Genomic DNA, 17,930 nt, shown 5'->3' with positions numbered 1-17,930 from the left:
TGGTAGAAAGATACCTAATATTTTTATGAAATTGTAAGAATGGAAATTTGTTATTTAGATTTCAAAGAACATTCATCTTTGTAAATTTTTTTCAGTTTTGGAGTCTCAGAATAATACTAATAATATATTTGTAGGATATTTATAAAGTTGATTATAAAATGAGTTAATTTTTGTGTGATTCGTTTAACATTTGCCTTTTATTAAGATTATATTTGTTTGAAACAGGCACTTGAAACGGCCTTGAAAGAAGCGAAAGAAGGAGCAATGCGTGATAGAAAACGATACCAATATGAAGTTGATAGAATCAAGGAGGCTGTGAGACAAAAGAATTTGGCAAGACGTGGTCCTAGCGCACAAATAGGTATACTTTATTTTTTTAAGTGATGTACATAAAAGAATTGATTTTTTTTTCTTTGAATAAATTTATTTATTTATTAATACCTGGTAACATAGTACCTACCATTGTGCTAACAGTACTTTGCAGAGATGCCATTTATACAGTCGGGTATAAAAATACAAAAATAGTGCAAAAAAAAGAAATAATAATAGTACAAGAAAAATACAAAAACGTAAAAACAAAAATAATGATTCATCCAATATAATCACTTAACTATTCATCAGTGTGAAATAGTCTTAATTCAAGTTTATTCATCTTATAACCTTTTCTAATATTTGTTTTAAATTCTCTTGAGATTATAAACTTTCTTGAAACTTATTTCAAGAGGAAGTATGTTTATGATTTCTTTTGCCAATTTCTTTATATCTTTATTTATATATAAATTTATATCTTTGTAGAGAAATTATGAGTATTTATATAGTTAAGGACTATGTTATTGTAACGATGACTCAAATATTCTAATACATATTTTTCAAAAAAATTAAGTGTTAATTTTATATTTTTGTTTGATCTTTTAAGAATTTTTACTATTTTGTTATGTATAGTTTTCAATTGTTTTTTTTTATTTTTATATATCTATTAGCTGACCCCCATGCAATTATACCATAGCTAATGGTACTGTAATAAATTCTATTTCATATTAGTAAATAAATTTTGAACAAAACAAATTTTACTTAGTCTGGATCAGTGATTTTCAACCTTTTTATCTCCACTGTCCCGCAAAAAGTAAAAAAAAAAAAGTATATATATATATAATGAATATTTCATGACCCCCCTCCCACTGGTAACAACAACTCAATGAAACCTAGTTAAAACTATTTAGCTGCGTTGATAGCGACGGGTATGAACATCCATGTATGTATGTACATACATGGATACATGTAAATTGCTCATGTACAATCATGAGTAGTTTACAGATTCTAACTTGATGTGCCCAGGCTCCTTGTAATTTGGTCTGCTTGCGTAATATTCACTGTGAGAGTATTATGTTCAAACATGCCTATAATACATTTGAACATGTCATGCTTTCAGCAATATAAAAGAGACATAAGGGATTGCAGAACATCAGTTTAGCTTCAAATGCAAAGCTTGCATCTGGTGGCTTTATTTAAGGTTTTAAAACTTTATTTTCATTGAAAATAATAATAATTGAGGTTGGTAGAGTATTTCCCAGAAGATAAAAATGATTTCCTGAAGAAATGGGTATTGAATCCATTTAATTAAAATGTTGCAGCTGCTAAGTTACCAGTTGAAATACATGACCAGCTTGTTGAAATGTCTACCGATAAAATGTTACAACTACAATTCACATCTTTAGATTTAGATATGTATTGGCTTGCTTGTTTAACTGAATAAAGAAATGCAGTTGTAGAAACATTGAAAATATTAATCCCTTTAACCACATTTTAGCTATGTGAAAAAGGTTTTTCATTTACGGTTGTACTAAAATCTATATATAAGAATCGTCTTTCATCACTTGAAAACAATTTTCTTTTGTGCATTTCTAATATAAATCCACATATGGAAAAACTTTTAAATGAAAAACAAACACAACCATCTGATAATTTATTTTCTTTATATATGTTTTTATAAATGCAAGTAAAATGTTTATAATAAATAATTTTTTTTTCTCGTAATTTTATTATTGTTAATGTGTAAAGTTGTTGGCTAATTTCACGGCCTCCAGGTTGAGAAACACTAGTCTAGGTAATAAGAGAATGTTATATTTTATTTTATTTAAAATCTCAAAATCACATCTGAAATGTTGATCAGTGACAATACCTAAATACTTTGTGTAATATTTTCTTTGAACAAATTTATTGCTAATAGAAAGTTAAAATCAGTAGTAATATTATAATTATCAAAAATTAAATAGAGCTAAATTAGTAGCTAACTTACTAACTAAATTTAAAGCTAACTTACTAGAATCTAACTATACTTTTAATTCAGTAAGTTGTTTTTCCAATTTAAAACTTTAAACCAAAAATTTTCTATAATATATTGTAACTTTGTCATCAGCATAAGATAAAATTTTATAGTTTGGATTTTGTAGTTCAAATATATCATTAATATAAATAATAAAGGCTAAAGAATGGTTCCCTGAGGAATACCAATATTCAAATCTTGTAGGTTGCATTTTATTCCATTAATTTTTATATATTATCTTTTATTCAACAGATAATTTTTAAATAACTGAAGAGGTAAACTTTTGATACCAATTTTTTCAAGCTTTTCATTTAGTATTCCCCTTTAAAACATTATTTTGTGTTGACAGTCTTTATCTTAAATTTCAGCTAAACCAATCCGAGCCGGCCAACATCATGTTAGCAGTGTTGGTGGTGGTTTAAGAGTGGTACCAATCATCGGCAACAATAATCCTGCTTCGCGAATTTTAACAAACGAAGAAGAAATCAGAAAGAAGAAGACCATACTTTCTGGTGGAGCTAATAAAGGTATGCAAGTATAAAATTTTCTTTTTATTTTCATCAGTATTGTATATTTCTTAATATATTTATTAAACCTGTCGTTAACAGAATTTGCTGAACATGACGCATAGGTAGGTGACAGTATTGCACTAGTTTTTTTTTCACGTTATTGCGCCGTGTTATTTTAAGCTGTGATTTATAACTACTGAGAATTTAGCAATAGTAGGAGAATAATAGAGAATTATAACAGAAAAGTACAATATCTTGGTTGTCGTTTAGATTTATATATGTTCAATATTGAATCAAAGTTTATTTTCTGCTGCCTTAGTTTTTTTGCAGCGAGGGATAGTTTGAAAACAAAGTTACAAAAGTGAGAAAAATCTTTAAAAGCATTTTATTTTAGTATTCACTTATAATACCTTTAGTTAAAACATCTTTATTTCTCCACATTAATCTAAATGAATTAGAAAGCAAGTTCTTAATTCCATCATCTTGGAAGCTTCTCGCTTGCTACTCTCTCAATCATACAGTTATTTTACAGTTATTCACCAGTCTTCTTAAATAAGTATCTTGATTTTAGTTTCTTCATCTTTATTTAGTTCTTGGCTAACTAGGGTGCAACTCATTGAATATTTTGTATATCCTGAACTGAGAGAGATAATTATCCACTACTGATATTTTATTTACTTATATTTAAATGTCACGTAAATCTTGGGTAGAAGGTCTGTTATTCATAAAGTAATAATTCACTGTATAACCACAGTGATTTTTTTTCTTAGATATGTTGATTGTAATCAACAGGTGAGAGAGGAACAGCAGTTAACGATACTAATGACAGCCGATTTAAACATGCAAGTGTTAGTCCAGTAATACTTTTGATGTCCCAAAAGTAATGCAGGATTTAAATCAGCTGCCATGCTTCCATCGCAAGGCTCTGCAGCCTCTTCTGCAGGTGGGAGATGGGCAACTGAATGAAATTTAGATCTGGTGCATTGTGATCACCATTCCACTCCAGTACTGGCCCGACAAAAGAGGCTTGAAAAGAGTATAAACACTCCGATTAAATATGGAAAGTAATATTTGTTAAATGTCTTCCGTGTCTTATACATCTCACACAATCTTATGACAAAGTTTACAATCATATTTTCACAGACTTTTAGTTCAGTTTTTGTGATAACACATTGGATTTCTTCTTTTAAAAAATGGTTGGTATGTGTTTGCTGTAAACTTTGGACTTTACAAATTCCCTGAGATAAAAGTTGCATGTGTAAGATTGCATGATCTTGGTAGCAAGTTGTGATCACTGTTGGGCGAAATCAGCTACCCGCCCGTGAAATTTCTGCAGTAACAATTCATTAGTTTTGTTCACCACATGACATGTTGCAAGAACATCTCATTAACGTCAAAGCCAATGCCCATGGTTTCCAATTGAAGCCACAAAAATGCTGCTATCATCTCACAATAACATACACCATTGACAAACAACAAATAACAAGAACCTATAATGTATGAAAATGTGTACAACATAACCGTAACAAATAAAAAAGAACAAAATAGAAAAAAACAGTTATGAAACTGAATGTAACCCAAACAAAGTATAACTCAAAGTAAAAAAGCAACACTTAAAAGAATAAAAACAAATTTAAAAAAAAAAACATTTACTAACGGTAAAATATACATTATTAAATTATTAAAGCACTTAAATCTGCCAAATTAGTCACCTAAATTTTCTGCCAAATTAATTAGTTTAATTTTTTTCGTTTGGTTGGTGTTTGGAATTTATTTTTGTTTACGTGGTTCTACAGAGAGCATTGTTTCAGCACAATACTCTCTATATTTGTAACATATTTTCACGATAGTTATGCGCATTGTGTATCTCTCCATCATGACTTACTCACCGTTAACCGGAATGTGATTACTACTATATGTGCTTCAAACAGCATTGCCAACCCGACAAAAAAAATGGCATGCAATTTAAATCCTGCGTTAATTTTGAGACACCCTTTATTTTGCACTCATAGGAGTAGATCAGTGAAAATTCAGGTATTTATTTGTACCCATTTATACATGATTAAATTCTAATGATATGCCAAACGACTTACGGATAGAGAATACTAGATAATTGGTTTGTAATAAGTTTTCTTCTTTTTTTTTCAGATATTAATGAAAGCTGAGTGGCTTACGATGACGCGTACGATATATATTATTATTATTGGTAATGTATGTATAAAGGTAATAATAAATTAATTTATTAATTAAAAAACAAAAGTAATTATTATTGTAATAATAATATTAAAAAAAAAAAAAAACTACTGCGCATTAATTAATAAAATAAAGATAAATAAAATATTTATTTTTATATATCATTATAAAAAATTTATTTGATGTAATGATATATAAATTATTATTATTAATGAATTAACGTTAATCAATTAAGAAGTTATAGAAGAGGGTGAAAAAATAATTAATAATAAGATAAAAAGCTATGTCGTCGTATGTCGTCTGCTTCTAAAAAATAAAAATTAAATATATTTCTTTCATTATAATACAGTATACTTCCATCACCAGTTAATTTATTTATTTATTATTGTTACTACAGGCATGATGTAAATTATATTGGTTTTTATTTATTTATTATTTTGTGATTGGTCAATTGTATAATTGATTTCATCCAGTTTATGCTTTTTTTTTTATAAATATATATATTTGTAATTTGTTGAAATTGTGTAATTAATGTCCTTTTTATTATATATAATAATAATAATAATAATAAATTAAAAATGTTTGTTGTTAAGTAAAATGTGTTTTCCGGAAACTCATAAACCATTTTTGGTATGGTACACGTATCGATCAATGATTTTATTTGTTGCTCAACCTCATTTAATACTATATTTTATCACTCATCCTGCAATATTAATTGTCAATAAATTTTTTTAAATAGTGAATATTTTATATTTACAGTAAAATTAATTTTTTTTTTTACAATAAAAAAAAAAAATAATTTATAAAAATGAATGAAGGAATAAAATATAAAATACTTTTATATAAACTGGCTAAAATATTGTGCAATATTTATTTTATTAGTATTTTTAAAAATGCGTCTATATAAATTACGGTGATAAATCAAAGAAGGAATCAAATTAGGATAGACAAAAACATTTAGCGACCAGTAAATATATATATATATATGCACCCAGGTATAAGAATGAACACAGAAAATAATACTCTTAAAGCTGATTGAATAAAAAAATATCGTTTTGAATAGGTATATGATAAAAGACCTTTTTATAACTAGTCAGTTGGTACAGTCTGACCAAAATTCTTTCTGTAGTCATCAATTGCTGTACATGATTATTGTTTAAATATATATTTTTTCCCTACAAAAAGAAATGTGGTTACCTAAAGTAGATTTTAACTCAATACTCCAGTATAATTATTAATATGTATGTATGTTATAATTTTAACTTTTTAAAATCAAAAATTTGTCTAATGGACATTTTTTTAAATGTTACGCTTCTTTTATTTTACGTATGAAATAACAGATTATATTGTTGAAATAATCGATTATTGCTGTTACTTTATATAAATATGCATATTTTTTTTAAGTTTGGACATTATAGTACCTGCTTATATTTTATATATATAAAATATTATATTATATTAGTGTGTGTGTGTATTAAATATTAAAGCATTTAAATGTGTATAGTCTTAATTATTATACTATTAGAATTTACTGATAATTTCATAAATTAAAAAGTTATTTTTTTTTAAATTCAGATCAGTATTATTTATCATTAAATTATAATAAAAAGATGTCAATTATATATAATATTTTGTTGTATTTTCTAAAAGATTTTTTAATTATTTTTTTTATTTTTTACGAAAGTATTGGTCTGTCCAATGATTGTTATCAATTGGATATTCCGTAATGCTGCATCGTACAGGTTAATCTTTAGTTACCTTATTTTAGACTATATTTAAAAATAAACTGGTATTCTTTTGAAAATGTCAAGCCAAGGCTTGACATCAATTAACAAATTTTAATAATTGGGCTTACAATTTTTTGTTTCAAAACTATAATCCAAAAATAATGAAATTAATATAATTCTTTTTTTGGTGAGTTAAGTTAAAGATTATTTATCAATGAAGCTTAATTGTTATAAATAGTAAAATATTATTAATTTAATGAAAAATAATTGATAAAAGCGTGAAAAATATTTTTAAAAATACAATACTTTAATTTCAGCTGTAAACAAATATAATAGTATTAAAAACATTAATAAACCAAAAAATATGAAGCTTTTATTAGGCATAAACTATATTATTGTAAATATCTGGTTGGTTATCTGCTTTTAGGCAGGTCCCTTACAATGATTCATCGCACTGTTCTTGCATTTATATACGTTGTTAAACTTCTGAGTTGTAATATCTTTTTTTTTCATTTTAAATCATCCATGATTTACTTTTTCTGACCTTATTTCTTTATTTAGCGTTGTTTTAAATAACTTAACCTATTTTAGTTAACTTAATTTTCTCCAGGAATTAAAATTATATCATTTTTTTTACATTATATATGTATTAATTGTACTTTATAATTAGAAGTGTGTATTCAAGACTGTACCAAACCCCATTAGTGGCCTTTTTTCCTTCAAGATGAACTTTTGTTCTTGTAAACTGTTTTTTTAAATTGCCAGGTATAAGTGAACATGACGTGATCTATCTATCATCTGCAATATTAGTAGATGAGTGACATAAACCGATAACTATTATTATTAAAAAAAAAGAAAAAAGATAAGAAATCTGTTCATTATTAACGTTTTAACCAGTAATAATAAATTTATATTAAACAATTCTTTTGAAACATTTTTGTTTTAAAATTAAATGGTAAGATGTACTTTATAAACAGAAAATTTGTTTTTATCATTATTTTAAATCCTATTTTAATGATTTTTATTACAAAACGTAATGAAGGTTGAGCATCCAAAAAACTATTTCCACATTTGTTTTTATTTTATTTATTATTGTCTGGGTTATTTTTATGTTATTATTATTATTATTATTATTATTATTAAGAATTATAAAATAAGAATAAATGCTAGATTTAATGATGATGCCTGTTGCATATAATTTATAATATATATATATATATATATATTAAATATTTCATTGGCTCCTGATTTTACATTTATTGGTATATCAATTTTTTAAATAATGATAATAATATTTGTGCACATGTACACACGTCCTTTAATTCATTTTGTATGAACAGCCTCCTTGTATATATTATTATCTTTTGTCTTTCATTTATTCGGTTTTTTAATTGATATTTTTTTTTATCGGCTAGCTTTGTTAAAAAATTAAATATCCAGTCCCTTCTGAGTTAATTTTCATGGTTGATATTTAAAATATTATTTACATTACGATATAAATAAAAATGAAAGAAAATTGTTGTTTAGTAGCTTGATTAAAGCAGAAGGTTGTTGTTTAATTCGTATTCTTTAATAAAAAAAAATTATATTTGTTAAGCTGCAGTAAATCACTAATTTGGATTTGATTAGTTACACAGGACAGAGAGAACTTTTTTTTCCTCTTAAAATACATTCTCGAAAGTTAATTAGGTTTAATAGTGTTTAAATTAAATTAAATTCATTCTTGAAAAATGATTATATTTGGACTTTATAGTAAATTAATACTAACAGTACAATGAAAATAAAATACTTCATAAATTATCCTATTGGTGATTGAAAATTTCTGTTTTATGGCAATGAAATGTTAATCTGGTTATAAAAATAAATATTGCAAAGTTTGTATTATCTAAAGTAATTATAATAGACTTTGTTTTGAATAATCCAATAACGTTTTATATATATATATATATTTATATATATATATATTATATATATATATATATATATATATATATATATATAAATCATTGTACAATTGAGTTACATTTTATACATTCAATTAATTTTCCTTATCTTTCTCTGGAATGTTATTAACATATTGTAATAACATCAGGCAATATCATTTCAGAACAATATTGTGTGCTGATTTTATAAACAGTCTCTGTTAATTGATGCCTCTCAGTTAAATAACATCCATGAATAAAATGGAGATATTTATGAATTAAAAATATTATGATATTTATGAATTCTTAAATATTTACCTGTGACATTGAGTATTAGGATCCACTTTTGAAATATTTAATATGCATTTTTTGTAACAAATTAAGTGACTTTTTTTTTTGCAAAATAGATTTTTTGTTAGTAGAATATACGTGTATTATTTATGAACATGTAATTTATTGTCGATCAGATGCCTGTTATAAACTTGTACCTGTTAAGAAAAGTTTTGAAATTAGATTCGTGTCGCTTTTAAATCTTGTGCAGTAATAATACATTTATAATAAAAAATAGTTTGCCATTTAATGTTTAGACATGTTTATATATATTAAAACAAAAAACCAAAATTTTTACCGCTATTAGATTCGACATTATTGTTCTCCCGTTCTTTAAGTGTTAAAATTCAAAAAAAATATTGAAATCAAAAAAATTACAATAGATGTTGTCAATAACTATTTTTATTAGCTTCATGCATTTCTTTGTAGTTAAAATAAAATTAAAATTGCCATCATCGAGTGTCCAAATTATTTTATTTTAAAAAAAATATAGTTAAATTATTATAAATTCCAAATTAGTGAGGATTTACTTGGAATAAAACAAAGATAAGACATTTTTGAACAAAACTTTCGTTTTGGGATCTGTAAGAAAAAAAAATAGATTTTTAAAAAAAGTACGGTTTTTGCATTTTCTGTTTTAAAGGGAACCATCATTTGACTAATTTCATTCAAATTGTTTTTTTTTTTATTTACTATTCAGAAAAATAGTACCTTATTTATATCGTAAAATTTCATGTTCCTAGTTTAACAAAATTATAATTGAAAGTCTCCGTATGGTATATGTGAATTAGTTATAATATTGATTGAAATTAGTTAACGAGACTGTTTTTAAAGTTAAAATTATTTTTTTAATACGTATTTAAGCAAAATGTTATATATATAAAGAAAATTATAAAAATGTTTGTTTACTAATTTTATATCTTTTAACAATTATAATTTTACGTAACGTAAAGTAAAATATTTTTATATTAAACAAAAATAGCATTTTTATTATTTAGCGACAGATTTCAGTTACTTCTGGTAAAAGATTTTTTTTTTTAATCAATTTTGTTGTAATAGACTTTAATGTATAAGAATATTTTTGTATATTGTTTATATACTTACTTGCTATATATTTATAATATGGTTTTATAAATTTATGAAAAATTTAACCCATTTTATGGATTTATTTTTATTTTTTTATTTTAATGTAATGAATTTATTAACAATATTGTGATTATTACAGTTCACCTATGTTTACGAATGGTTTATACAAGAATTTAACTTAAAGATTTATCCATTATATTAAATTCTTTATTTATGATAAGTGTTGGAATTGATGTCCAGTTATTTAATAATGTAAATATTGATTCATTTCAATATGTTTAGATACCATTTCTTAATGTTTTCCCTAATTATTTTCCTTAATGTTATGGATTATATTCGTCTTTATATATATTAAATTTTGTCAGTCTTTTGTCTTCTTTTTTCCATTTTTAAGTGGCTCCATGAACACTAAAAAGTAGCTGTTTATATCGATTAGAATATTCTTATACATTCCATTACATCAACCTGAAAATCTTATAATTAACTGTAAATTTAAACCACTTATATTTCAGGGGTAAGATAATGTTTTTATAATGAAATTAAAAAATTAATTTTTAACTGACTTCAGAAAAGCCTTTTCAATGTGATGTATTTTTATCTGTATACATTGATTACTCTTAAATGGCTGGATGGATTTTAATCTATTTGGTCTCATTTAAAAGAGGGTGATTTTTGGTCTAACTAAGTTTGGCTTGCATTGGTTGACTGTTTCTTTAGTACTAAAGTTATTAAAAATTTAAGCTTGTAGTTATATGTAGTTAAAAATCATTATTAAAAAACCAATTATCCATGTCGGTGTTTTTATTATATTTCAAGAAATGATTTATTTATTGAAAAAACAAGAAAATAATAATTATTTATTTACAACGTTTAAAATTTTTTGTAATTTTTTTAAAGTAAAATGTTAATATCTTTTCTGCTTTTAACAAGTAATTTATTTGGTTCTAAATCACTAAGCCATCTAATGTTTTGACTTGACTAGGTCCAACGTAAACTTGTCCTTTGGCAAAATATTTCTTTCCAAGATTATTTACATCTTTACGTAAAATTGTGCCTTGAAGTTTGTAAAAAGTAACAGCCCAGCTTAAAATTAACAATAGCATTTTTCATTTGACATCACCGAAGCCTTTTATAGCTTGAAATGTTACATGGTGATATTGAAATTAAACCATCGTCATCTTTTACTCTTGATCCAATCGTTTCATCATCAAATCGAGTACATATTGTATCAGGTAGTTGGCCAATTTGTAGTTGATTTAATTGGAGAGCAGACCATTTGAATTTTTTTATTTATAACCCACCATATGAGCATGTGTAAATGAAAAGTTCTTCTGTTTGGAAATTTTATTCTATATTAGAAATCTACTATTTAACCACTTAAACATTCATTGTTGTTCTTTAAATTTTCATTAATACAAAGCATAATATTTTTCGCAGTTCTCAGATATTTCTATACTGGTTTCAATCATTCATTGAACGAAACATTTTCAGGATCAAGGTAAGGACACTTGTCCATTATATGTAAGGCTTCGATTATATCTGACCAATTAAGATTGTTACAAAATAATGTAACTAACTGTGTTGGTCAAACTTGACTTCCAACAGTAGCAAGTAATTAATCGTCTCCAATACAAGCAGATTGTCTTATATTTCACGTAGTCAAATATACCTTATGGTGTACAGTCACCTCGTCTCATACGAAACAGAAATACTTACTTTTACTATGAAATACTCAATAACTGATTATGTAAAAAGCTGAAAATCATTTTTTCAAAATCGATGATTGTTACTCAAAATTTGAGACTGGATATAATCAAGTAGGGTAATACAAATATATCTTTCTTCACCTAAACCATTCTTTCCATCAGGATACTGGAAATAGAATGAAAGTTATTTAATTTTTTTTTTTTCACCTTCCATGTTGAGTGGTGATTATCAGGAATTATTTAATAGTATAGAACACATTTACCAAAGGATAACTTGTAATAGACTTTTTAAGCGATTTAAAAAAATGATTGTCGTAATTTTTTTTTTTTTTATCAATATGCAAATATAAAATCATATTGTTCTAAACATTTGCTATTGAAAAAAAAAAGAAGGATTTTCTGTACTTATAAACAGCAGAATTTATTACTATTTCTTTATTGTAAATGGAATAATTAAATTTTTCAAAAGTTATTTTATTTATGAATAATACAAACTGTTTTAGCAAGTTTTTTTTTAATATTTATTATTTTTTTAATTCATAAAGCCATTGTAAACATAAAAATAGGAATTGGATTTTCATTATTAAAATAACAGTTCTGTTTTTTTTTTAAGCTGAATGCCGTGTATCTCAGTTAGACATTTTAATGAAGTATTAAAAATAGTGACCACTATTCGCAATAGTTCAGTTAAATATATATATTGGTGCTTTGTTTTATGTAATTTTAATAAAGGTTTTATTATTGAATCACTTATAATATATTTGCATTAATTAAAAGAAAATTAAATTTAATTATTTTACAAATAATTAGTTTGTAAAAATACTGTTATTATTAAATAGATTTTTTGTATTCACCATTTGTTCTTTATCTTTATTTATATATATATATTTTTTTTTTTTAATTTACTGGACTTTATTTTTTTTTGTTTTTTTTTTTTATTAAATTATAATTATTTTGTAAAAAAATGTTTGTTTTGTTTTTATTTTATTTTTTTTTTTTTTTTGTTATATGTATTAAATTATTATTATTATTATTATTATGTAAATTTTATGTATTTTTTTCTACAACAGTATAATTTTATTCAAGTGTTTAAATCGATAAGAATTGTATGTATGGATTTGTATGAACATATAGGTACTTGTGTTTTTTTGTTTTTTTTTTTTTTATTAGTCACTTTCACCTATTATTTTAATAAAATTAATTTTAAACAGTATATATTTATTTGTTTATTTATTATTATTTATATATATATTAGTTTTTTGCATTGTATGAAAATAATTTTAATGAAATAAAAAAAAGAACACTAAATTTTATGAAACTTTATTTAAATAAATATTTTTAATATTATTACTTGATTGATAATATTAATCTGTTGAAGCCTATGTTTTTTTTTTTTCTCTAAAAAAAATTTGTTCTTTCTTCTTACCTTCTCATCTCATTATTTCATTTACAAATTGTTTTTTCTTCTGCTCTTCTGTAAATTCAATTTAGCTCTATCCTTTCTCTGAAAGTTTATGTGTTCAGAATTCTTCTTATTTGATATATTGATCATGTTCAAACCCTTTTTCTTCTCCTCTAAATAGTTTTTTTTTTTTTTAATTAAAAATGTATTTAAAAACCTGGTTTCATTGATTCTATACAGGTTTTTATAAAATTGTAATCATCTTTTTTAATATTAATAAATTACCTCTGTTTTTTCTTAATTTATAGATGTTTTTGTATTTTTGACCATATATTTCTCTTAAAATTCTTTTTTCTATTTTGTTGATTTCTTTTTTCTGAAAATTTTTACGTTAAGTTTTGAGGATTCTCTGATAAATCCATTATTTTTTTCCTTATTAGTACTCACATAATCCAAGTTGTACACTTTTTTGCGATGTATTAGTACCGCCTGCAAATTCATTTTTTAAAAACAACTTGATCTTAATTATGATTTTTAATTTTTTCAGATGTCTTTTCAGATTTCCAATGTTGAGACTGCGATTATAGGTTCCAGAATTTCTCCGGTTTAATTCAATAGATCCAATTATCCTGCGGCATCATGTGGAGGCAATCTTTATTTTTAGCCCTTGCAAAATAAAAATTTCTATCAAATGTCTTTTCAGAATGGGGAATTCACTACCGTTTTCATTTTATTAATATTATATTTTAGTATTAATATGAGAAAATATATATTGTATATTATTTTTCCATTCAAAGAAAAAATAATAAAAATCTGTTCCTTTTCATTTCTATCCCAATTTTTAAATTATATTCTTTTTCTCATTGTTTTCTATGTTAGTAATAATGTTCATTTTATGAATAGAATAAAAATAACACCTTGTCAGATTAAATATCACCTATATTTTTATTTCAGACTGTTATGTTTTCTTCTATGTAATATATTCGGCTTGGTTAAGAAGGCGTGTGGGAAACCAGTTCCCTCATGATTTGGCCTTACTCTTTGGGGTGGAATGATTATTATTTTTGAAATTGTTATGCCCTTATTTTAGAGTGAATTTCTTATAATTGTTTGCCAAACATCATTACCCAAGTTAAGTATTTATGCATAATTTATACAAAGTAAACTCTGCATGATGAAATTCTGCAAGCAAAGTAACATTGTTATGATTTATGATTTTTAAATATGCTATGTATGTACATAATTAAACTTCAACAGGTTAATATTTATAATATTATTTTATAATATTGAAGGTCCTTAACTTCTAACTAATACAATTTTTTCTTTTATTAAAAGATTTTTCAATTTAAAAATTCTTTTTATTTAGTTTGTTAGTTTTTTTTTTTTTTTTACTGATTTTAATGTGTAAAAACTGTGTTACTTAATAAAGTTTACTTTTCATGTTATACACTAAAAATTCAGTTAATTAATAGATTCTAATGCTTTTAAAAACATTTTGTTTTTATTTTAAGTTTTAAAATTAACCCATTCATTGCCATGAATGTTTATTATTAATGAAAAATATCTCATAACAAGAATACACATGTAGAATGCAATATATTATTCAAAATTCACCCAAATTTTAAAAAAATTAAATAAAAAGTTAAATCATATGTAACAAAACAGTCTTTCTCTTGATTTTTTTTTTTTTTTACAAACGTCACTGGTTGGTTGATCTTCCATCCATCCTGATCCCATAAGGGAAGACACCTTGTGATTATCCCAGTCGCCACTCCACCCCTTCCATTCCTAACCGGCTTTACCAGAGGTCATCTTCTAAACCCTTAATATCCAATTCCAATTACATTTTTCAGTCATCAGTATGGCCTCTATAAGGATGGCACCAATACAAATGCCTCGAAAGAGATTTCTGTCAGTGTTGAAACTCATCAACTAACAAAAGATATTTTTCAAACTCACGTAAACCAAATCAAAAAGCTGATAACCAATAAAAATTTACAAATTGAGCTGTAACAAAATATTAAAATCTCATACCCTCAAAAATTGTTCACAACATTGCAATTTGTACCTACCATACCAAAGCATCGGAAATTACCTATTAATCAATCCACAAACATACCAAACAAAAACTTGGCACCGAATGTGCCTCACTCTCACCCAAACAAAAAAAAAAGCACCCAAACAAGTCCCAAGCCACCCAGGCTATACTATTCTACACTAAACACTCACTGCGATCCTTTTGAACACTCTAAACCTTAAAATCTTTCAGCAATATGCCACTCATCTTTAACTTTTCAGTTAGCCTGCAAATCCAGACTCAGAATGGATACTCGTAAGCTCCCTAACCACCTCTGCATACCTAAACTCATATTTTGTGCAGACATACAACACATGATACGAATCATCTGATACTATGTGTGAGGACACTGATCCGAGTCAGTCAAGATATCCTGTTTGAAATGCACCATGCCATGAAAGAAATTGAGTTACATGCCAGTTCAGGGAGATCAATGAGGTAACTTACAATGCCCTTGTGTCTGGAAAGAGATTGTGCTTATACCACCTATTTGCTGTCTCATCCAACCTTTCCTATCTTCTTCCTTTATTTCCCAACTGTGCTGCACATCCAGTTCACTCAACTTCTTCACAGCATAATGTAACTGATATTCCAACTCAAGCACATCAGTTAATTTAACACCTGCGATAACTAGAACTGCCTCACGTGAAATAGTCATATGCCCCTCCCCCCATGTCGAAGTAAGTAATAAGAGACACTGACCCCCTCAACAGAATATCACAGAAGCTTTTATACGTCATTCCGTTTACCCAAATTGGTGCTATGTGAAGCATAATTGCTTCGTATACACCTTTATACAAAATTTTCATTGTTTTAAAAAATTTAGATTTGTGATTGCGATGGATTACCCTCGAATGCCGAAAAAGGCATCACACACCTTCTTAGCGACACTGTGAATTTTGTAGGCTGCCCTGAATCTGTCGTGTAGTATCATTTGGTAGCTGCATTTTTTTGATGTAGCAATCTTGTATATGTACCTGTAGAACTATCAAAGCACTACTTATCGAATCCGAGCATTGCACATAAAACTAGTGGTGTAACTAGTACCAAAACTAAACTAGTGATAACTAATGGCGTAGGTGCGTTACTATATATATATTATAAAGAAATTAATAACGCGCTTAACTTTATATTATTTAAATTTTGTGTATTTTTAAGTCGATGACGTTTTTTTATTCATTCAAAAAAAAAATAAATGAAAGAATTTTAAAATGTTTAATTTAATTTTTTTGTTCATACTTTGTTGCTACCACATTTACATTTAAAAATTATTTCTTAATCCTAAGAAAGGAAACAGTAAATTAATATTCTGACAGGTTTATTTTGGATATTAACAAAAATATGACGACTTCATTGAATGTAGGTTTTGAGTGTCTTGTTCAGAAAAATAAAATTAACCCTGATTTGCCAATTTCCATGGCGTAGTGGTAGCATGTCATTCTTTCATCCGGAGGTTCCAGGTTCGAACCCTGGTTGGGCATGAATTTTTCATATACTAAAGAATTTCAGTTTCCATATTCACTTACACAAGCTTCAAGCTTATGTAGTGATTTAATTCATCAAGGAAAACAAACCGTATGAACACACCACAGAAAGACAGTTTGAGTTTGTTTTTATTACAGAATAATTATACAAGAGTTTTCCTTTAACATTTACATTTTTAATTGCACCAAACATTTTGCTTCAAGAGTTAATGAAATTTAAAATTAAAATAAAATTAATTAATTTCCCCCCTTTCATGGCTACTGTGTCGTGTTTTGAGTTTTATTTTTCATTGGTAATAAATAGGTTAATAATCGAGAATGATGTATACAATCAAGTTAAGAACTTTTATATAAAATAATATTCCTTTTATTTTTTTCCTATTTTATATTTATTTATTAATTTGATTCTGATTTAAAAAATATTTTTATGAATTGTGATTTCCTTCTATTTTTAAACCAAAGATAGATTCATGTATTTGATTTTTTTATTCCTATAAATTAGTTAATAAGTTTTTTTAAATTTTTAAACATATGAAATAAAATTATGAATCTTTTAGAAATTTATTTATTTAACTGTTCAGTTATAATTGTTTTTTTCTTTTTCATATATAAAATGTGTTTATTATGCATTTATTTTAGATCAAATCTATTTTGTTCAAAATAAAATTGAGTGATATGATTTGATTCTTTCTTCTCTGCTGTTCATTCTTGCTTATCTAATATTTTGATGCCCCGTAAATAACATCGCAGTTTAAAAATTATTTTAACATGCATTTTCTATTAATAAATTTTTACTTTTAGTGAAATTTATTACATTAAAAAAATTGAACAGTAAAAATTTTATAAAAAATAATTGAAATTTTTTTTAATAGCTTATAAATAAATCTTTAGATTATTAACTAATACATTCTATAAAAATTCCTTATGCTTTGATAAGTTTTATTTTATTTTGTGATCTATTTATTGCCTGAAGTTGATTTATGTTTTTTTTAAGTTGTTTGAATAGCATAATATATTTGATATTACAAGAGAGTTTAGTTGTATTGTTAAAAATATATAGATCTAAGTGGAATTGAAAAAGTGCTCTTAGTTTTGATCGGATATATTAATCATGGTTTTTGGAATAATATCGCTTACATTTGCCATATTGGATTTTTTCATTTCATTATCC

At 25.3% G+C, this 17,930-nt stretch overlaps 1 protein-coding gene across 1 annotated transcript in view; it reads left to right on the top strand.

The window, feature by feature from the left end:
- Khc (kinesin heavy chain) overlaps positions 1 to 6,421 on the top strand; it is a 139,771-nt gene extending 133,350 nt beyond the window's left edge. The window contains exons 17-19 of the mRNA XM_075380977.1: positions 226 to 361; positions 2,692 to 2,850; positions 4,981 to 6,421. Coding sequence (XP_075237092.1) covers positions 226 to 361; positions 2,692 to 2,850; positions 4,981 to 4,997 — 312 coding nt within the window. The 3' untranslated portion in view covers positions 4,998 to 6,421. The remainder of the gene's footprint in view (positions 1 to 225; positions 362 to 2,691; positions 2,851 to 4,980) is intronic.
- The last annotated feature ends 11,509 nt before the right edge of the window (positions 6,422 to 17,930 follow it).

The sequence above is a fragment of the Lycorma delicatula genome, chromosome 13 (assembly GCF_047948215.1).
Source record: "Lycorma delicatula isolate Av1 chromosome 13, ASM4794821v1, whole genome shotgun sequence".
Taxonomy (NCBI): domain Eukaryota; kingdom Metazoa; phylum Arthropoda; class Insecta; order Hemiptera; family Fulgoridae; genus Lycorma; species Lycorma delicatula.
The sequence above is the reverse complement of the archived record's forward strand: the minus strand, read 5'-3'. Positions and strand labels throughout refer to the sequence as shown.